Genomic DNA, 23,921 nt, shown 5'->3' with positions numbered 1-23,921 from the left:
GTCGTGGTTGGCTCCGTCATTGGTATCATTGATTTCGTCATCACCTATATGGCCGACGCCATTTTCTCCCAGGTCCGTCATAGTGCTGGTGCCGATGTCGATGTCGTCGTCACCTATATGGCCGACGCCATTTTCTCCCAGGTCCGTCATAATGCTGGTGCCGATGTCGTCGTCACCTATATGGCCGACGCCATTGTCTCCCAGGTCCGTCATAATGCGGGTGCCGATGTCGATGTCACCTCTATGGCCGACGCCATTGTCACCCAGGTCCGTCATAATGCTGGTGCCGATGTCGATGTCGTCGTCACCTATATGGCCGACGCCATTGTCTCCCAGGTCCGTCATAATGCTGGTGCCGATGTCGATGTCGTCGTCACCTATATGGCCGACGCCATTGTCACCCAGGTCCGTCATAATGCTGGTGCCGATGTCGATGTCGTCGTCACCAATATGGCCGACACCATTGTCACCCAGGTCCGTTATAATGCTGGTGCCGATGTCGATGTCGTCGTAACCTCTATGGCCGACGCCATTGTCACCCAGGTCCGTCATAATGCTGGTGCCGATGTCGGCGTCAGTGTCATAGAACTTGTTTTTTTTAAGAATCATGATCAACCCGAGCAGCTCCTCCATGAATTTCTCAGGATCTATTTTACTAGTTAATATTGTTTAAGAGTGCATCTAGAACAAAACTGATATTTCAAAATGGTATGAAAGTAAAATGGAAACAATGATATAATTCCTTAAATATTCTCTTAATATATTAATATGAACAAACTGTGATTGAAGAAAAGTATATCTAGCGAAAGCGCATATAATGAAAATAGAATTTACCACGTAGCTGATGCTCCCCTTAACCTGTTGAGTAGTTCGCAAACTCAAACTCCATAAATACCATATAGCCATATACTTGTTTGCAATTAAAAGCTGCACTCTCGCAGATATACCGTTTTGACAACTTATTTTTGTGTCTTGGAATGAGCCTTTTTTATTGCATAAAACTCTGAAAACCAGTGAAAGACTGCTGTTAAAAGTTCAGATCGCAATTTTCATACTTACGTCAAAAAATAATATTTTATGGCTAAATGCGTTACTAAACAACAGTCAATAGAAACACCTGCGATCTGATCTTTTGTAAGGAGTCTTATATCACTGGTTTCCAGACATGAACGCAAAAATTGACTGATTCTAAGACAAAAAAAAGAAAACGGTAAATCTGTCAGAGTGCGGCTTTAAAGTGCACATATTATGGCAGGCCCAAGTACACATGTCTTCATTGTGATAGTGCATATCATGTATCAGAACAAACCTTTTTAAACTGTGTAAGTGTTGTTTTTTCCCACGAACACCCTAATCCGTGTAAAATTCTTTATCAAAGGGCATATTACTCAATACAATAATGTCGTGGCTAACGAATCCGACATCTAGCACTATAAGTTTCCTGGAATTACATGTATCACTCTCTTTAACATACATGCATCAGTTTCCAAGAAATACATATCAGTGTCTGAGAATGACATGTATCAATTTCTTAGAATTACATGTATCACTTTCTTAATTCTTGGAATGCCATGTCTCAATTTCCTGTCAATGCCAGGTTTACAAGCCGTCTGAGTATATTTTATATCTCGTATTGTATGTACTAAGTGCAATTCCAATAAAAACACTTACAGAAACTGTTACATGACAGTTGTTATAGTTACAAGCTCAGAGATCAGCTGGAGCTCTCATATCAGATTTCATTGTTGTGTTTCTACGATGGAGTTTCCATTGTCGGTCAGTGGTCATACTATACGCATATCCATTTAGGCTACAAATTGTTGGTTTCCCGAAAAAAGGAGATCCCCCAAGAGTCCTTTCTTTGTAAACACAGATGTTCGAGCATTTGACCTACTTTTGCACCCGTCATTGCCCAGTATCAAACTTGACATAGATTCTATGTCATGCACACGTCCTGACAAGTTTCAATAGAATCGGGTGAAAATGATGACCTTACATGGTAGTTTTGACAGTGGATGACCCTTACTCGATCTTAGCATTACATAGAAATACACAATAATCAATCTGTTTCATGAAGATTGGATACAAGACGTGACCATAATATTTAGATCATTTGACGAAGTATTGTTTAGACATGTTAGCGTGTGGGCGCTAGTATGGTAAGAGCTATTGTTCATACCGGAATACGGGGTTCATACTGTTTAGTTAGAAATTATGACACAAATAGATATTTACAATGGTTCAAAAGTAAAACAAACATGAAAATAGTTCACGTTTTATTTCTTCCTTTTCTTCAATCTCTTCAGACATCTGATGTACAACCCTGCGAAAAGATAAAAACATGTAACAAATATATATTGCAAATGTGAAAGACCGTAGTTTCATCAGTAAAAATCACATTTATATACAACAACCGTCAAGTCCTAAACGATTTATTTACAGATATAACGTTCACATGTGTCACAGAAAGTAACTTATACACAATCATTTACATGCATGGTTGAATACTGGTTCTTTATTTACACTTAAAACAACAATTATATGTATGCCATCCTGATTTCAAACATACACAGGCAAACGCACTTTTCACAGTATTTTTAGCCAATACAAAATTGGTCAATTGCATTTCCACAGTATTTAAGCCAATACGAAATTGGTCATACGCCATTTTTACAGTATTTTGAGCCTTTATACACATGGACAAACATCATTTTCATAGTATTTTGAGCCTACATGTATACATATTTGGGCAAATCAAATTTTCACAGTATTTTGAGCTAAGAATCATTTGCCAAGATTCTGAGCAAATGAAGTTAAAATCAGTTATAATCATAGGCCCAGGCGATGTTCTAGTTAATCAGGTGGTATAATGCTTCCTAAAAACTGTTATTGTTGTCCATCTGCTTGATAAGAACTACAAGGGGGGGGGGGGGGGGGGGGACAAGGACAAAACGGAAACTTTGATTCCTTCACATATATTATCAGTCGAATGGTTCAGAAAAAAGATATGAAGTAGAGGCATAAGTTCGCTGTACACTTTCTATCCTATTGATACATAAACTTTCCAAGATCATTTATTATACAAATATTTATAATAATAATACAAAAATTAAGACTATAGTTCAATTTTGACTCTTTAGCCTTCTACAGTGCAAAAGTGGGTGGGGAAGGATTTACCTTGATGAGTACATACCCTGAAGGTTTATATACCCTAAGGAGTATATACCTAGAGAAATATTTTAAAGACTTAGTTGATTTGACGAATGGCCATTGCTGAATAAGCTCAAAATACTGGGGAAATGGCAAAACGCATACACAAAAACAACACTTTATCATAAAAAAAATAGCTGTAAAATTTGCAAACTCATTTTTGAAAAGTCCTTCTATATATATATATAAAATCAAACAATTTAAAAAAACAACAATTTTAATTCAAACAGTAATTACCATAATACTATGATCATTGAATGAAAACCTATTGAAACTACAGTCGAACCCCGTTGACTTGAAAATACTTTGAGAATCGAGCCAAGCGGGATTGTTGACCTTCAGTTTAAAGAAATCGGTCCTCTAAAACAAGTTCAAGCCTACAAGGAATTCAAGCCAAGCGACTTCAAGCCAATGGGATTCGACTGTATACAAGTTTTATTCAGATCAAAATGGCATTCTGACATGATTAGTTATTCAATTAAACCAGAGTTCCTTGAATTGGATGTGTGCCTATAAGGAGTGCCCAGTTCGATTCCAGAAATGGTTATAACTTTTGACCCCTTGCCCCCCAAAAAGGGGTCATCTGCTGTCTATATCTAATATGCATACTAAATTTGAAGACGATTCACAAAGTCATTAAAACGTTGTTGAACAGGAATGAACACCTAGTTATCTTACTAGTAAAGATTACCACCATGACCTTATTCTTATATCTATTCACCCCTAAATCAATAGAAGCCATCTACTGACACTGACTTATGTGAATATCAAGTTTGAAGACTTTATACCAAGTTGTTTAAAAGTTATTGATCAGAAACAGAGTACTGCAGCTGCCGCACTAAGAAGTCCCAAAGTGTCTTCCAAGCTTTCATCTTTTTTATCAATTACAGCAAGAGTATAATAAAATTTGTATTGACATCCCATCTAAAATGTATATTACAAATAGTAATTTGATGGTTTAGAGAGCTTAATATCCACTTGGAAACTTCATAGATGCAACTTCATTTATTATACAGATAACAACAGTTTTACTTCATTTACACTAAAGTGTACTTATTTGGTAGTGTCGTCATCCATCAGAAATAACATGTGTCAAAGATACAGGCTCATGTGTAAAAGATACAGGTACATGTGTCGAAGATACAGGTACATGTGTCAATGCTTCAGGTACATTTGTCAAAGATACAGGTACATGTGTCAAAGATACAGGCTCATGTGTCAAAGATACAGGTACATGTGTCAATGCTTCAGGTACATTTGTCAAAGATACAGGTACATGTGTCAAAGATACAGGCTCATGTGTCAAAGATACAGGTACATGAGTCAAGATACAGGCTCATGCGTCAAAGATACAGGTACATGTGTCGATGCTACATGTATCTGTGTCAAAGATACAGGTACATGTGCCAAAGATATTGCTACATGTGTCAAAGATACAGGTGTCAATGCTACAGATATATGTGTCAAAGATACAGGTACATGTGTCAAAGATATAGGTACATAATTATGTCAAAGATACAGATACATGTGTCAAAGATACAGGTACATATGTCAAAGATACAGGTACATGTGTCAAAGATACAGGTACATATGTCAAAGATACAGGTACATGTGTCAAAGATACAGGTACATGTGTCAAAGATATAGGTACATAATTATGTCAAAGATACAGGTACATATGTCAAAGATACAGGTACATGTGTCAAAGATACAGGTACATAAGTCAAAGGTCAATGGACATGTGTCAAAGATACAGGAACAAATAGAGCTCATGGCAACATATTTTAAATACAACTTTCAACAATTTGATAATAATACATGTACACATGTACATGCTATAACTATAATGAATAATGAAATATGATATAAGAATTTCAACAAGCTAAACAATACAACAATTAGTATGTTTATGCACCAGTCAATTGTAACCACGGCCACCCCCAGGTCCGGGGAATAGCGGGGATTCGACTTTTGGTCCAGCCAAGCCTTGGTAAAAACACACTGCTGGAAAAATCCCCGCCAAATGCCCCCGCACCTCAGGGACCCTGGTTAAGGCCCATTCCCCTCTACTTTTGGCCTGAAGACAAAACCACTGCATTCATCCGGCACTGCGGGGCCACCTGGAAGGTAAAAACACTGCCCATTTCCCAGGCTATCCCTGGTATACCCCCGGACCTGGGTGGACCATGGTTACAATTGACTGGTGCATTATTGTGTACAACTAAAACTAATGTCACAAACAACAGTTACACATTAACAATTTTGACACCAAGTTTCAGGTTTGATTCAATGTATTTCACAAATCTAAGCCCCGTCAATAAAACACCAAGTTTACAGATATATTGTGGGATGTAATTTCTAGATTTGCACGTAGACACTAGAGTACAACATTTACGTGCCATTGGTTGACAGTTTCTGTCAGCCAAGGGGAACAACTTAACAATTTTAGCCAGACAGAGTGCAGGGCCTTGTAACATATAAGTATACACTTGGCATTGGAAAACATGCATGCAAAGTTAAACAGTATATCACTAATGTCCAAGTTGTTGTCCTTCATTGTACAGGATTGTCAACACCACCAAGGTTAAACATAAACATAGGCTTTATTTCTTTGATAAACAGAAATCATTCACTGCTGACATGCTAATAAAGAAGCTAATTAGAAGAGGAGAGTCAGATAAATTGTATTATTACAATAACAATGGTGAACAAACATGACAGACAGCATTCTACTTGACTCAATAATCAATCCACTCATCTAGAATGTGCTTATATCATGTCTGGGCATTTCTGTATTTTTGCTCATGAGATACAAGAAATATTTTCTCTAATATTTTTTTTTCAAAGTCTGGCAAGGTTGAAGATCTAGAAAAAAATAATCAACTGGTAATATGCTAAATCTGATAACGACCACTTTTGATCTTTCTTACATGTACTTTGCTCAATAAAAGAAAACATTGAATCCCAAAGTCCATTGAGCATTTGTTTGTCAACAGTTATCTTGTGACTAGAAAATATCTCCATTGGTTGAACAGTTTATATGAAAATTTACATCAGGGTGGTTTGGCGTATTATATGTGAAGATTAATGTGCTTACATAAAGCATGCATGCTAGAAACCCGGACTAATTTGTTCCCTTAAATGCTTCTCCTTGATTAAGATAGATTAAAACGTTCATTTTTTCCCTGAAATATACCAATTTTTCACATACACTGCTGACAAACAAACAATAATATCGAGAGGCTGTCAACTTGAAATAATGGGAAAACATGATTTTAAAGGGTTAACATAGCATATGCAAATATGTTCAATAAGCATACACTGAGGAATATCAAACAATGTCACGGAAGAATAATAAACAATAATAAAACCTGATGTCCTAAAAACAAAATGAGCGTATGACCACATATCCTTAGATCAGGAATTTAACATTGATTCTATGTCAGTGTTACAAATTGAATTATAAAATTCACTTGCAAAAGCAAATAAACTATGTTTGAACTGAGAAATTGGTATTCTTACTACAAACAATTATTGATTAAAAAAAGCAATCATACAATATGATTGTTAATAAGATGGCCACAAAGACATGTGTGTATCAGATGTGTATCAAACAGCTATACACTATGTAAAAATGTAATAACGTTTTGCTTTACATGATAAATAAACAATATAGCAAAGACTATTGAAATTGCAGTCAATATCTTACCATATTCATCAATACATGGTGATGATTGTTAAACAGACAGAAAGTATACCAATGAAATAATTTCATGAAATTACTCCATTCAAAATACATGTATACAGAATATCGCATGAATAAAATGGGGCATATTTCTTGAAATAAGAACAATGAAAAACTTAATTTAAACTGAGAAGTTCAGAACGTCAGCAAATCATTAATAATCATTAATATCAAAACATTGCTCTTCCTAATTATGATAATTAATCTAGTGACATACAAGTTATACATGTACATAAAAAACAAATTGCTTGCTTCTACAAGGAATAAGGACATCCTCATTAGCTGCATTTTAAAAGGTTTGTGCAAGCATGGTAAAAGAAGAAATAGCCATTTAAATGGGTTTAATCAGAAATTTTAATGACTTGTCAACCTCACACCTACTTGTTTCAATGCAATGTAGTAAAAAGCAATTAAACAGGTGATGCATCGAAAAATTAATTAAATAAGAAACATATGAATAATGTATATTCTATGGGGAAAATTGGCAAGTTGTAACTTTCTTTTTGGCTGGGTTGATATAAATGAAGTATTTACACAAAGCTCTCAGCTCAAAAATATGATGATTAGAAAAGTGAAATCATTTGAAAAAGAATGTGGTATATAATAATTATGCAATACAAACTTCACACATTATAAGCTATACAAATGAAGATGTCATGTCACACACTGGCTGTCACTGTTATATACTCTGTAGGCTGGTGATGTCCATTTTGGGAGTTTTTTCACCGAGTCAGATGATTTCTGTCACCAGGAATATTTCACAAGCACTTAAACGCAATATAGCTAGTGTATCTTACTTACCCGACCTTCAACAAAATATTGGCTGATTATAATGTAGTTAATTATCATTTACTTTAAGATTTTTATGATTGATTCTACAGACTCATCATTACTTCAGCAAAGGTATACACTCAAAGTGAGGCTTAATGATAAACAATTGAAACCTTATCTGCCAAGAACTCCCCGACCCGCCTGTCTGTTATTGTTCATTAAATTATAGGCCTCGTGTCACAAAACCCCTCCCCCTCTCCAAGACCATGTGGATATCAACCGTATCGCTGTCTGTCTTCCTCCACTTCCTGTCGCCGCGCCAGAATCTGGGCATTACGCTCCTTAATCTTCGCAATGTGGCGGTTCAGCGCATCATCTGCATCGCCTGAAAACATTAATTGAGGCTTATTAAGGTTTTGGTGAATAAGAGGGCCATGAAAGCTTTATTCAGCTCTTTTGAGGGTTAGAGTTTTTATTGTATTTTTGTATACTTGCCCCCACAACCAACTTTGTGATCATACTTAGCATATTATCAAATTTGGAAGGAAGTACATAAAATTACATTCTGACATAGCTTCATCAATATTCAATTGGTAAAAATAAAAACATGCAATCTGCTAATTTGACCCAGTGACCTTCTTCGTAAGCGTATAATGGAGGTTAAAATAAAGTAAAACATAAACATAGACAAACCATAAGCCTGTAGGAAACTACATGTAATTTTACTGATTTTTTGTTTGTTCATGTGCATACCTTCTTAGTGGCATTTATACAAACAAGGACACTTATTACAAAATCCAAACGGAAGAAACATGTTCCTAATACACACTCCTCACAAAATACAGCAGAAAGTTAAATATAGTACCTGATTCAGCCACCTTGCGTTTTTTCGCTCCTTTATTATGCTTCTCTTTTCCACTGTCTTGCTCCTTTTTCCCAGCTGATGTTGACCTTTTGATCTTGACCTCAGGTGACCTTGACCATTTGCCATGTGACTCTGGTCTGGCATCTTGTACTCTAGACCTGACATCTCCTGTTGTCTTCTTTTTGTTACCAAGTCTGTCTTTTATGGAGAGTTTTGCTTTCTCTGAACCAGAGCCTGATGATGGAAAAAATAACAGAAACATTACACGTCCCCTCGTTGGAAAGTAAGTACTACATGTTTTTGAAAAAAATATTAGAGAAACCAATAAAAAAGGAGAGAACCATTACTTAGTAAAGTCAAGAGATGGGCCTTGATATTCATTTGCGTATTGTATCTGGTAACATATATGCCAAGTTTCATTTGATTATCTTGAATGTTTCTTAGTTATGGCCAACGTTCAAAAAATTGCACATAAGGCACAGCCTGTGCCTATGACGATGCTGCTGATGCTGACACCAAGGCTTAGACAAAACATCTTTTTCTTGAAGAAAAGCTTAAAAAACATTTGTATAATATAAATAATAATGTGATACCAGTACACAGAAGGTTCAAGATACCTATCAATAAGGCAAAAATAAAATCCAACTACTCACCCACATCTTGGAAGATAGCGTTGACAACTTGGTGAGCCTTTCTCCCACCGTCACTTGCAACACTCATGTCTTCACTTGAACTTCCTGCTTCCAATCTCTTCCTCTTCTCAAGTTTCACTTTGTGTTTCCCTTTTTTTCTTTTCTTTGACTTACTCTTTTCATCACAGCTTTCATTGTCATCAGATTTGGCTACTTCTATGATTAGCCGCCCTTTCTTCTCATGAGCTATCATTTCTTCTTGCGGTCGTGGCCTAGAAACTTTAAGGTCAAGAAGACTAGGAATATCAGGTTTAGATTTTTTGTTCCTTATAACACTCACTATACCTCTCTTTGGTTTACCCTCATCACTGTCTTGATCAGAGTCAAGCTCTTCAAATCCTTTTCTAGGTATCAGTTCTTTATCATAAAATACTTTATTTCTCTCGCCAAAGTGAGTTTGTTTATCCAGATAGCTCTCACTCTTCGTGGCCTGTCTACCTGTATCTACCGTCCTACCTCTGTACTTATCTCCTCTGTCCCTTTTTCCAGCCCTTTCATAAAGAAAATCCCTTTCCCTTTGCCTATATCGACCTTCATCTATACCACTCCTACTTTTTCCAACCTCAATGTTTTTCTTTCCAATATGAGCACTTTTACTCCTACTGTCCTCTTTCATTCTCTCGTCTCTTTCTTGCATTTTTCTTCTCCGTTTTTCCAGTTCAATGTCTGTTTCATTCCTTGTTACACCTCTCTTCTTGTTTCTCCATGATTCAGACTCTGAGTCACTGCTTATATCACTGAGACTAGACACACTCTTATCACTCACATCACTTGAATCAGAATGCATGTCACTATCATCCAACTTCTTAAGCTTTGCATCAACACTTTTCTTCCTTGCTTTCCTCTCATCTTTATTAGACACCTTTCTGGTTTTTGAGTCATAGGATTCTTGTTTAGCCAACCTTTCATCACTTCTTACTTTAGCACTACTACTACTACTTCTAAACTGTCTTGCATCATCCTTATAGCTTCTAGGGTAGTTTTTACTTTTTCTTGTATCTTTTTCAACGAAAGCTCTTTCTTTCTTTTCCTTTCGGTCAAGTTCTTGTTTCATTTCATGTTTTAGATCATAAACTTCATCAGTCTTTGAGCTCCTGTCAAAATGAGATTTTCTGATATCAGCCTTTTCATTTCTGTCAGAATGTTTGTTTTTCAACTGTTCAATATCTTTAAAATGTCTCACATTCTTGTTGACTTCCTCACACTCAGTCCCTATTCTGCTGGCATAATTCCTGTCATCCTTTCTTTGTTTATGTACAGATGGTTTTACTTTATCATCTCTGTAGTTTGCAGCATCAAACTCTGGATCTGCTTTAACATCATACTCCTTTCTATTCAAAGTCTTTCTGCCTTCAAATGAGTGAGATTTATCACTCCTTGGTCTTTCACTGGAAGAATCCCTCTTTCCCTTGTGGTTGTGAAAGTCTTTTCTTTTCTTCAGTATTTCTGCCTTGTAATTACTACTCCTCTCTGCATCCTTTCTGTTATCTAAATCCTTATCCGGTTGACGTTGATGGATTTTAAGTTTTTCATCGACCATATGCCTACCAGTGTCACTGTATTTATCAGGGACAGTATGCTTATTGCTAGATATTTTCCTATCACTTGCTCCTCTTCTTGTCTGTTCAGCCCTACTATGACTAGTTTGCTTATTATCATCTTTAAACCTTGTTTTTGTGATTGTATTCTTATTGCCTGAGTCTTGATGGAGAGATTTATGTGAAGCCCTTTGTGCAATGGGCTTTTCTTTGTGTGATAATGATTTCGATTTCATGGTTTGTAATTGAGATCTTATATTCTGTAAGTCAGATAAATTTGAAGACGAAGACAACTCTGAATCTGATGATGAGTCTGAGGATGACTCAGATGATGATTCTGATGATGATGAAGACGTAACTGAATGTTTTGGTGAGTTTGAATACTGCCGTGCCCTCTGGCAGGGTTTGGCTGTATCTGTATTCCCTTTGTCAGAATTCTTTGCATTATTGATTGTCTTCTTTTTTGAATGATCAATATTAGTCTCAGGCACCTCACTTGCTGCAGATTTATTTTCTAAGTTGTCCAACATCTCACTCTCATTGTCAGAACCAGCTGACTTATCATTGTCACTATCAATGTCCATATTGATTTTACTAACATTCGAGCTTGTAGAAGCTCGAGAATTTGAACGGGAATTTGACTGACTACCTGAACCACTAAATGAACTTTTCCTGCTAATTGGAAGACTTGCAACTTCAGAATCATCTGAATTTTCTGAGTCCGAACGATTTCTGCGTCTATTGAATCTACTGAAAGAAGAATAAGAGTTTGAAACACTATCATCTTGCTTCAAAACGTCAAGCACAGAATTGCTCGCTGAAATATCTAGATCATTTGTTGAAGAGACCACAGCCACATTATCAAGATCTGAACCAGCTGTTGTGTCTATAACAGAACTACTAGGGACATTAGAATCTTGAGAGGTATTTGCAGAGTCTTCCCTAGCTGTCTCTTGACCAGGAGCATTACTTTCAGTCCCAGCATCAAGCACAATATCAGAAATATATGCAAGACTTTCATTCATTTTCTCAGGTTCATTGCCATTGGTAGTCCCAGCTTCATTGGCGAGTTTCTCTGCATTATCAACCTTCGACGTTTTGTCATCTAGTTCATTATGAACCTCAGCATCTGTCTTATGTACCTCCACAACTACATCATCACTTTCAGCATCTTGTCTGTTGTAACTGACGTGTTCTGACTCACTGTCCTGTCGACGTCTCCTGCCTCTCTCTTCTTCATCTTCACTTTCAGAGTCATCCGCATAGCGACCAAACTTTGATGTGTCTGAAAATAACAAAGTAAATGGTGGCATAAGAATCCATCATATATCCATTTAATTAATTTCAGGTTGGAAATTTTCTTTAAAGGATATTAAACTAATTTTCATACTTCAGAAAAGCAGGACTTAAGTCTGAAAGGGACATCCACTATGCAACTTTTTAAAATAATACAAAAGGCGTAATAATATTTCATAAAGCAAGTGAACAAGCAGCGCTGTAGTTAACAATAACCAGTTCGCATAAAAAATAATGTACATGTGTTTGTTTGTTTATGTAATTTTGTAAGAGACCTCAAGCATTTAAGTACTTGATCGATAGTCTGACTATTGAATTCTCGTTTATTTCCCAATTTTTCACATTTGTTTTTCAGCTATTGACCTAGTTTAAATGTACATTTTCATACAATGTCAAACTAATTGCACATCGCTCAAAATACACAAGATTTATTTGTTTTATGTACTGTATCTCTTAACCAAATAGGAGACCTAATTGACGCCATTGAATTAAATGCTTATTGTGACAAACAGTAAACTAAAGGCTTCAATCAGAGCTTTTTCATTGATAGGGTTCATCTTTCGCACTGACCGGCTGTTTATCTGGATTCCCTAAACAATATTCCATTTTTAATATTTTATTTCCGACAAATAACATGCGTTGAAAAGTAGATTTCATTAACCTGGTGTTTTCAATAATAGTTATAACTATGAATATTCTCATTTCTCAATTGGAGCAGTTGCATTATTTGTTTTTGATTTTAGGCATTTGAGTTATTTACAACAAAGCAAAATAAAAAAGTTCACAAAGAACTTTTTTGAAAATCAAAGATTCTAAATATGATTGGAAAACTTTTTTTGTATGGCACATTTTGAATAAGTACCCATAGTCTTATTCCACTATTCCACCTGATGACCTATATGCAACAATCGGCATGCATCAAGTTGCGCTTATAGCAGAAATGTGCATGGCATCCTTGTATATTGGAATGTGTAGACTTTGCTATTTTTAGAATGATGTAGCATTAGAATTCCAAGACAGATTTCTACTTTTTTCAATCGGTAACGAAGTCAAAATTCAGTAACAACCAAACAAAACTTCAAGATCCCTGTAAAACATATTCATACCAACGACCTGTACTTTTTGTACTTGATCGGAAGACTTTCAATGTCATCGAGAACTAAATCTACTAATCATTGCCATCTATTCTTTATAAGATAGTAGATTATTCCATTTTTCTCTGTATAAACTATATTTTATCATGTCAAAGTCAAATTCAGTACTATAAGTATTTACACAAGACATGGCAAAACAACACCATTCGTCACTACTCGTACATTGACTTATATCAAAGTCTGGGATGACGCATAGCTTGCACTTTAAATGAGAAACATCTGCGTTATTATTCTGAAATATTGAATATTCTTTATCTGCATTATATTGTTAAATTAAGTCTTATTCCAAGTAAACTTTTGTAAGATTATGAAGAAAATCTTTTTGCTTAACTATTACCCATTAAAGGCCTTTCACTAAATAAGTTTAACATTTAAGAACATGCAAAAACAACACAACAACAAACATTGCCAGACAACGTGACTCCTATAATGCTATGTCAGAGATAGAAAAAGCATTTTAGCAAGTAGTTTTTGCTGTATCTAACACGTTATGAGGAAATTGGCTTCTTCAAACTTATGAAATTTCAAAACAAACCCAGAGACAGTCAGACATGAATGATATTAAAATTAAATCCTATGTTTAGGAATAAAAATGTAAGCAATCACGTGTTAAATCAACATGCAACACATTTAACATTTATTCTCAAAAGTTGTAATTGCAGGCCTTAATTGTTCATGCTGTGTGATTCTGTAAATAGAAAATGTTTTCCCAGCAAAATAAGGTGTTGAATAATATTGGAATAAAAACTGACTATCTCTAAGCAGGTTTAGTTGATAAAATTCAAAATACAATTACGTGTTTTATTATCATTTAGCTAAGAGACCATTTACACTAATAAATATGTAATGGTTATCATTTTCATTTTTTAACTACAAACTTTTGCATTCCACCCAAAAACATTGTTGTATTTAATGTTGAAATACATGTAGAAGAAAAACTTTGTTAACAAGAAATTGGTAATTACATAAAGACATTGGAAGAGGGTTTGACAACACTTGCTTTGAACAGAGGTAAGGTAAATTAACTTGTTCTCCCAGACTTTTTAAACATGCATGCTTCAAAGCCATTTTGATAAGGATAGTATTGTTTCAAGGCGTCCAGTAAGTTATGAATATGTTCTCACCTGTTGATTGTTTACAAAATCATGTGCCTTCCATCATCTTAGCATCTTAGCTCAAAATAATTCAGAAAGATATTGAATATCATTATGCTACCTGGTTGTTTGTAATCATGACATACCTTTAGGTTTACTGGCTGTCTCCGTGGCCATTGCCTGACTGCCTTTGGCTCCTGCCCACTTGTCCTGGGGGCGAAGCAGGAGGGATCTTGACTCTGAGGGGCGGGGCTGCACAGGGGGTGGTTGGGTTGGCTCTTCCTGGCCTGCAACCTACAGGAGGAATAAAATAGGTCACAGGCTTAATCCTTATATTCAGAGCTCAAGAAATCCATCTGATCCACCAGCCGAGTTTGGTAAAATTTTAAGTAAATTGGCAATTTAACAAACTGATGGAATAGGAAAGTATTTTTTAGACTTGTAAAAGCTGCAAGTATTTTCCCAGTCTGTTAATTGATATTTAATACAATAACATTTATATGAAGTACACAATTTTGAAACTAGAACTTTTAACAAAGCCTTGATAAGATTTATTTCTACATTAGAGCACCTCTTGATATGAAACAATATATATCATATCCATTATCCATGTTGAAAGCTTAACTCCTACAATATTTTAGCATAACTGATGTCCCTTATTGCGAGTATATTTTCAATCTGTAATAATGTGTTTCAAGGTTCATCAACAGCACAATTCTGACAACCATCCCATGACAATAACATTGTCTATGCATTTTGTCAACGAAAAAAAGACAAGATCATTAACAATAATTGGCTGTTATTGACCCCGTTCTTCAGTTAAAATTTAAGAAAGCAAGATTTTATACTATTCACCTTTATAACAATAAGAGCATTATTTGGCTGCAGTGGTGGGGCTTGGAACCTTGAGGGTTGGGCTTGGAACCTTGAGGGTTGTGCTTGGAACCTTGAGGGTTGTGCTTGGAACCCCCAGCTTCTGCCTCTCCCCCCGCGCCCACGCCCACCAAACCCCCATTGGGGATACCCCCTGTTGAATGTTCTCCCCCGAGGAGCTGGTTGGTACTGCTTGCCAAAATGAGACCCTCCAAATGTCTGGCCAGTTAATGGAGAAAATGAAGGCTGATGCCACTGAGGTGGCAATCCACTGAAGTCAGGGTTGTCATCATGTCTTAAAGGCTGGTTGACCTGAAAAACATACAATTTTGTGAAGATTATTAGAAGTAGTCGAAATGAGCACAAGCCCACAACCTCAGAAAAGGAAAATATATTCATGCTTTTTACAATATTTTATGCCAAATAATAAAGCAAAAATTCTGGCTAATTCATACCAAAGTCTTATTTCTTTCAATGACTGTACACAATATTTTTTATACCAGAGTCACGCTCATTAGTATTGACTGTAACTTTTCATATATCAGAGCAATCAATTAATTTTCAATAATGTAATTGTTCATTGAAAAAAATGAAGATGATCAAGTACAGTAACACTGCGATCACTCAAGGACGCCAGGGACCAAGCTAAAACCTCAATTACTCTGATGTTTTGAACGACCCAAGTTTCAATTTTAGTCTGTTATGAAATGAAAATGTTGAAAAGTAATTGCTTAGGATCAATATTGCCAATAATCAATTACAAACATGTGATTATGGCTTATTGATATTAAAAAGTACATGTAGAAATATATATTGCCTAGAAATAGAAATGCATAATTGAAGACTCAAAATCATAAGTTTAATAACCAAGTATTAATCACTGAAAATGCATTTGAAATAATTTTAAAATGATATTAAACATTGTTTTTATTTTATTCATTTTTTTTTTTTCGTCTTTATTTACAGCAGTTGGCAGTTTATTTATTTCTCTCCTACCACTTTATTTGAAACATTATAATGATCAATTTTCATTTCAATACTATAACCACAGACCTATAAACCATAGACTGGCAACTGCCCCATATCGGTGAAACGATAAGAAATAACAATTTACCCACAATCCTTAGCGCATGCTCGGCAAGTATCGGACAATTTCACCGAATCTCCGATCGGTGATTAACGGCGATCTTCGGTTATTTCCGCCAACTCTGCTAATAATGCCTTGTTTGTTATAGATTTAATTATAATTAATAACTGTGATTTTAATCAGATTCAATTGGACTATTATCAACTCAAATGAAAGTACCGCGCATTTGAGTCAATTTTAATTAATGTTTTCCTACATGTATATATTCAGCCAATGTTGGACGTCTCGAAAATGACCACAGGGTAAGATCTCGGAATGGAATCCCGTTGCTCGCGTGAGTTTGAGATTATCGCATTAACACAGATGAGAGTTGCCAATCCATGGTTTATAGGTCCATGCTATAACATAATGAATCATTAATCAAGATTGCTTGTCTGATTATTTGTGATTTTCAATCCCTAATTTTTACCAGTTCTTGGGTAGGGTTTTCCCTGTATTTTAGGGAAAAAAAACTATACCCTATGGATTTACAACATTCACATTTTTTTCTCTCATAACTAGGAATTTTTCATAAATACTGATTTAAGTTCTTCAATTGCAAAAATGTAAATATTTCTCTTCAACATTAATGGTAAGAAATCTCACTTCCCACAATTCCCTGCTTCTATATATAATGTGACTGTACCTGAGTGTTGGTGTGTCCGACGGTCCTCAATACCTGAATTCCCTGAGGTTCTTGCTCTTCCAGCGGTTTCTGTCGAACCAATTCATAATTAAAGTTACATTCAGAAAGTGTTAAATCATGTAAGTGTGCCATTTCTTTTTCATGAATTGCATTAATTTAAATATCTATTAAAAATATTTCGTAAGTCAGTAATGCGTTTACTTATAAACATACTTAATTCAGTAAATGCAAGTTATGGGAACCCTATACCGAGAGAACAACAATATCGATGCAAATCATTCTACTCTGTTCCCAACACACCTTAAAAGGACTTTTATTCCACAATGCATATAATTGCAAGTATATTGGCTTGCAATATGATAGTAATTTCATAGTAACTAGTCTTGCTAACCACAAAATTATCAGAAAAGTCCTTGGACCTGAGATATCATGAAATCTACTTACATTTTTAATTGTTGCGAGAGCTGCAAGACGCAAGGCCTCAAGGTCCTCCTGAAATAAATATTGCACAGATAATTTCCAGTCAAAATGAGATGATGAAGATAATGACTATACATGTAGCTAGTATATTAATTATAATGAACCAAAATCAAATAATTTTGATTAACAATAAAAATCTTAACAAGAGAAACACAGTTGTACCACTATGATGCTGTACAGTACTAAGCAAGTGTACCATATTTTTAGAACTTGAAGTAGTCCTATACACTTGTAAAATATTTAAACATTGCCCAAAAATAGGATATTATATTTGGGCTATGGCCTTACAATTAAAGGGCATGTAACATAAAGAAATTAACAATACAGAGTTGTCTTTCTAGTGATATTGGGGCATAATTTCAGCCCTGTTTCCCAACTTAAAAGTACACATATTTTCATTTTTGTGCCAAATTCCCCTCCTTTTTATGAAGAAAAAAAGGTACAAAAGACATGAAAGAGGCATTGTTATTTTGCAACATGCTGAATCTAATATCATAAATGGCACACAAATACATTAATTTGATCACATAAATAAGCGATACTGCCTGTATTAAAGATTCTCTTTTGTTGGCAAAATTCCCTTTTGGAAGGGCCTGGCCCCATTCCCTTACAGCGGAAAGACAGTCAGGCAACAGAATTTGCTAAAAAAATGATTAGTTGCCATTGATCCAAAACAATAGAACTTTAATATCAGGGCTTTGAACAGGGTCTGAAACCCAAGAGTCAATGACTCATGTGGTCTGATTTTCCAAGAGTCAAAATAAGTTTTTCAAGAGTCTTTGTCTGTTAGTTTTTTTAATTTCGTTGTCTTTCTTCGTAAATAATATGTCTCATCTGTTCTAAGATGACATTGCAAGCTACATAATTATCTATACTTCATTAAATAGTTTCCAAAACTTAACCCTTTAGCACATAGGCAAGTGGCCAGATTACACCTCCCAGTCAATAGCCAACTTACTGATAAGCAATCCTTATCAGTATAGGCTTTTTAAGGGAATTGAACAAGAGCAAATTATTACAGCAGTATGACCTTAAACTTAATATTACTCCAAATAATTGTAACCAAATCTTTTCTATGTCAATACGTTTTTTATAGATAATTAAGTTATTTAATAAATGGTGTCAATGATGAAATATAAAATTATTTTATTTCATCTGTGCATTCCAAGATGGAATTGTAACATTTTTAATATGTCATAACTTTATTACAGGTAAAAAAAATGCTTGGATCGATCTAAATTTTATTACCCCTATTATAAAAAGACCCATCTAGATTAAAAAGCCGACAATTAATGTTTGTGTGTATAATACACAGAAATATGGCAGGAATATCCGGTGTCATCCAGCTGAGAGATCCAGTCCAGGGTGTCTGTTTAACTTTATTACCCTCTCATAAATTTTTTTACAAAACAAAAGCCGATAAATGTTATCCCAGTACAGTGCTCCAGCCAGGATTTGAAAAGGGCAGGGTGGAGTTTTGAAAAGGGCAAGCTACATGAGTCGTGTAGGGGCGATTGGGGGTGGTTGTGGGAGGGGTCCACCCCTGTCACAAGGGTTTTTTTCGGGGGGGGGAGAGATCTCACCCTAGAATTTGTTTTGTTTTCATACTCATTTTAAATCATTTTCCATGATTTTCAGACTTGAACAAAATGGGGCTTTTTCTCAAAATTTAGAAGGGTGTGTTTTAATATCAAAATTAAAATTTGTCTTATTGTCTGTAGTATAGTGTGATTGTGCTTGACTGGAGTCTTCTTTAGTGCAATGTCACATATTTCTCCTAAAAATCATGTAAAATGAAGAAAAAAAACAAAGACAGTTAAACATTTGAAGCAATCAAATAAATTAATACACAAAAACAAATATGTAAGGGACGAATCTTAATTTGGTACGTTCAGGATTGGGTACGAATGTTACATTCAGCCTGGCTGTTATTTAATTGTCTTTGGTAAAATAATGTTTAATATGCTCATGTTTTAGAATAAAATGACAATAAAAATCACTGCCCTTTCTTAAAAAGTCACTTATAAAACATAAAACATTGATAAAATAACTCCTAAATTCGGTCTGACAAAATGGCGGTTTCGGCGAGTTTTGACAAGATCGTGGACATGATAGGTAAACACTAGATAAAGCATCAACATATTTTTGTAGGTTACAAAGAAATTTTCATCATCAATATTTTACAAATAAACTTTCAAAACATTTACTGAAAAAGTGATGTATTTGATTGTGTTAGCGCCACTTTTCCTGTGTTTATAAATCGGCAGTGACCGTCTGCTTCTAATCAACACTGTTTAAAATGGCGAGTCTCGTCTGTACAATACAATAAGCAATTATTTAAAAATATTTAATTGTGCTTGACAACATTTTTCACCATCCCCTCACATTTTCTATCGCATTTTACAAACTTTCATCATTGAATAAACGAGTTCTCAATGTATATTCTGATTGGCTGGTATTCAATAGCTCCGCCTCCTGCCGATGTTCCCTATTTGGCTTTTCCTAATTATCGGATTAAAAGATGACCGGTTATGAAAATACATGTCGTCTGCTCACTACACAAATACACAATTAGCTGTCATATGACTTGGACAAGGCACATGGGAAGATGAAAGGGCAGTACGGCATATTTTAAGCAGTCGGCAATGGGGCAGCAAGGTGACACCTAGCGGGAACACTATTATCATAAATATTACGTAATTTGTCTCAATTATGACAGCGGCTGCCGATCTTTAATAATGATTTCAATAGTAAAAAGGGCACTAACGGGATAATTAGCGCTAGTAGAGCATTTGAGAAAAGGGCACTACTCAAAAAAAGGGGCAGGGCGGTAAGAAAAGGGGCACGGGCGCTGCGCCATTGAAAAACGGGCTAGCTGGAGCACTGCAGTATGAATAAAAAGATCTAGATCATCCAAAGGCTTGCACAAATGTGTTTAACTGACCTATTTTACAGCCGGAATCAACAGAAAATTTACTCATCATTTTCTCAGCTACTTATTGTTTCTATTGTTTGAAACACAAAATATTGTCTACAAAGAATTATAATCTTTATTGATTTTAATGGTAAATTGAACTAACGTAATAAATTTAATGATTTACGCATCAATGCATTTGGGGATTTTCCATACAGTACTTGGCCTCATGGTCTTATTACTGTGATCTCACACCTGGGATTGGCAGTATAAATAATTACCTACAAATTTTAGCAGACGATATTTTCAAGGGAAAATCAATACACAAAAGGTTAAGCTTTAGTTTTATAAGCATTTGGGATATTCTTAACAAAAAGAAAGATGCAAAATTGAAATATTGAAATGACCCTATTGAGATATGCAGGCGATGCGTTTACATCCAGTGGTGGATAGGGTCGGCCAGATGAGGCAACATCTGCTAATGCTATGTCAGCCAAACTCATATACATGTGCTAAAGGTTAAATAAATAATAACAATTTCCAGTGTTTTATAAAGATCGGCTGTATTAGATCCACTGTTCATTTTGTCAAAATCTCAAGCACAACGAAAAATAATCAATATAACTTTTAGTAAAATACCTCGTCTTATTTCCTTTTCTTAAGTGGTTAAAAAATTCCCAGAATCAGAACTTGGAAAGATATGTTCTGACTCTGATGAAGTATTATTTATTTTATGCATGTTCATTATGTAAACCAATGCATCCTTGGCAAATTCCAATGATTGTTTAGTTGCAACGACATCTTTCTTAAACATATTCTATGGTCTGAATGACCAAGACATTTTCTGAACTTTCGCGATGTCTGTAATATATTGAAAGGCGCAATAATATCTTTAAAGGCACTTCAAAGACATAGAAATGGACAGACCTACATGCATGTCAATAATTTTGCCTGATAAGGCTGATGAATTTTGATTGCACAACACAGTCGGAACATTTCTTCAGGTAATTGCGCCAATTGTTAATAAAGACATTCTTAAAATTGCACTATTGTTTATTTAACTTTTGATTTTATCGGAAAATTTCACGGTCATATTTTGGGCTATCGAACAGTCTTTCAGACCTTAACAAATTTAGTCGGCCAGGACAGTAACTGTTCTGGAAAGTCTGAAATGACATTGCTTAAATGAGTTTATTTCTGAAAGTTATTAAACCTTATGAAACAGATAATTTATAAGCAAAAACCCCCATGAGAATCATAAATTAAACGCCAGTGTTTAAAAATGTAAACACGTCGCGAAAACATATTACGAGTTCAAATTAAGGTAGTATTCAAATAATGAAAAATCCATTGGAATATTATTGTGATAGAGTGTTGAAGTTATAATGGTATGTATTGTTTTTAATCAGATAGGCATTCTAAATGCACATAAATAGGGATAAACGTACATCGTCTGAAGCTGCCATTTCTTGGAAAAGATAATTGATGGAAAGCCTCAACGAAAATATAACGGAAAGGAGCGTTGGTGCTAAAAGCCGGTACCCGGTATCGATATTGGGAAAAGCCGATATCACTGTTTATGATACCAGATTATGTTGATACCGGGTTTTTCGACACAGACGGTACCGTGTAATATAATATTCTCTTAAGAAATCCCGGTATCGATAAGCCCGGTATCAATGCCTCCAACAATCCAACATGGTTTGGAATAAATGTTACACAAAATAACAGAATAGTGACTTTGATTAAACGAAGAATAGTATAATTAATATGATTACACTCCCCTTAATTTTCACACTTTTAACAAACTGTAAATCTTCAATACGGTAAATTATAAATTGGTAATAATTGACTTTTGATTTTTAATGCGATAATTGATGAATTGATTTGTAAGGAAATAATTCATTTTAATTACACTAAGTGTGTGATGATCTTTAAAACGTGGCGCTATTCACGAAAAACTTCAAAGGAAAATAGAGTCAAAAGGGTAAGTATATATAGGTTTGTTTCTTGGTATTTTGTTCTTTTGAAAGGAGACACCCCTGTTAAATAGCACAAGCATTCACAATTAATTCTATTTTTATTTTCCAAGTATTAGACCCCACACATTTATGGGAAGAAGGGATTCGGGGAGTTTGTTTATATGTTGTTTTAATAATTCACCAGCCGTTGTATATTATCAATTTACCGTTCCTCCGGGGTGAGAATCCTTTTTATGTAAATAATGTATATAACATTTTAAATTACTATATAATATTTTAACAGTGACCCTGAAAAGGATCGTTTTCTTTCTTATAGTTAGTAAAGTCTTTGTTTATGCCAGTATTAAACTACCATCCGGAAACGGTTTTAATATTAATAGCGATATTTTAAATACACCCTGGAGGATCAACCAATCTCTCTTTTTTACTTCATAATTTAATCAATCCTTGGCAACGCTTTCACATATTGTAACACCATAGGATGGAGTCTTAAGCTGGGAATGGTTATATTCTCCAGCCTGGTTTGCCTGGTAACACAGCGATACTAGTCCAAAAAAACAAAAATCAAAACAAAAAAAAACAAAACAGCATCAGTTGGACACTTATATATACATGTATAACATACTTTTATTTTTTTATTGAATATCGATGTTGTATTATAAACAAGAAAAAATATAATAAAATCCAGGCAAACGCACTGACGCATAGTCCTCAGTGCAAACCAGCATATACCGCCCCCATCCCTGATGGGGGTGGTTTAGGAAACTAACTAGTGAGAAATCCGTCATTTAAAAAAAAATATCACTAGCTAGTTGTTATAATGCCAAGGATACGTTGTATATAAACACTTACTACTGTAAAGAATTTTAAAATTTAGACATCTTTTTAAAATGTGGGCTGAGAAATAGAAAATAGTATAATTTCTATGATATATTTGAAGTGTTCGATTTTAATGCGTATGTGATAGATTTTTAAGACATACTGTTTAGGATTATATATATATATATATATATATATATATATATATATATATATATATATATATATATATATATATATATATATATATATATATATATATATATATATACAGTCCAAAGCACCCACGCTACGATTAAAGACGAGATGTTATAAATGTTATTAAATCTGTAGAAATACTATAAAACGTAGCGTGCTCGCCGAATGGGTATAACCCGATGGCGAGGGTAAATAAGCTCACCCCACCCCCCTTTTGTTCTCTAAATATTTACATAGAACTTGCTTAATGTGAACTGGATTACTTGTGTTTGTGATTTAGATTAAAATTAATTATTTGTGGATTGGATTGAATTTGATTTTTTGTGTTTGTGACTTTGATTATTTGTGTTTGTAAATTGGATTGAATTGGACTTTTTTCTTGAATTTCATAATTCGTGTTTGTGAATTCAATTAATTTTCCGTTGGACATTAATAATATAAAAATGGCATAAGAGATTGGACATAGTCAGACAAAATACTTACCACAGTGCCTTGACGAAGAGTCTTACGTACAGTGT

General features: G+C 34.8%; 1 protein-coding gene across 1 annotated transcript; it reads right to left on the bottom strand.

Moving 5' to 3' along the window:
- Positions 1-2,263: 2,263 nt before the first annotated feature.
- Positions 2,264-21,891, bottom strand: LOC128217433 (uncharacterized). The gene is made up of 8 exons (XM_052924587.1): positions 21,853-21,891; positions 17,455-17,502; positions 17,011-17,079; positions 15,221-15,550; positions 14,512-14,659; positions 9,245-12,106; positions 8,592-8,825; positions 2,264-8,111 (listed from the first exon to the last, which is right to left on the bottom strand). The coding sequence occupies exons 1-8, from the start codon at positions 21,868-21,870 to the stop codon at positions 8,002-8,004; spliced, it is 3,819 nt and encodes a 1,272-aa protein (XP_052780547.1). The 5' UTR covers positions 21,871-21,891; the 3' UTR covers positions 2,264-8,001.
- Between the last annotated feature and the right edge of the window lie 2,030 nt (positions 21,892-23,921).

This window comes from Mya arenaria, chromosome 2, assembly GCF_026914265.1.
Source record: "Mya arenaria isolate MELC-2E11 chromosome 2, ASM2691426v1".
In the NCBI taxonomy this organism is placed as follows: domain Eukaryota; kingdom Metazoa; phylum Mollusca; class Bivalvia; order Myida; family Myidae; genus Mya; species Mya arenaria.
The sequence above is the reverse complement of the archived record's forward strand: the minus strand, read 5'-3'. Positions and strand labels throughout refer to the sequence as shown.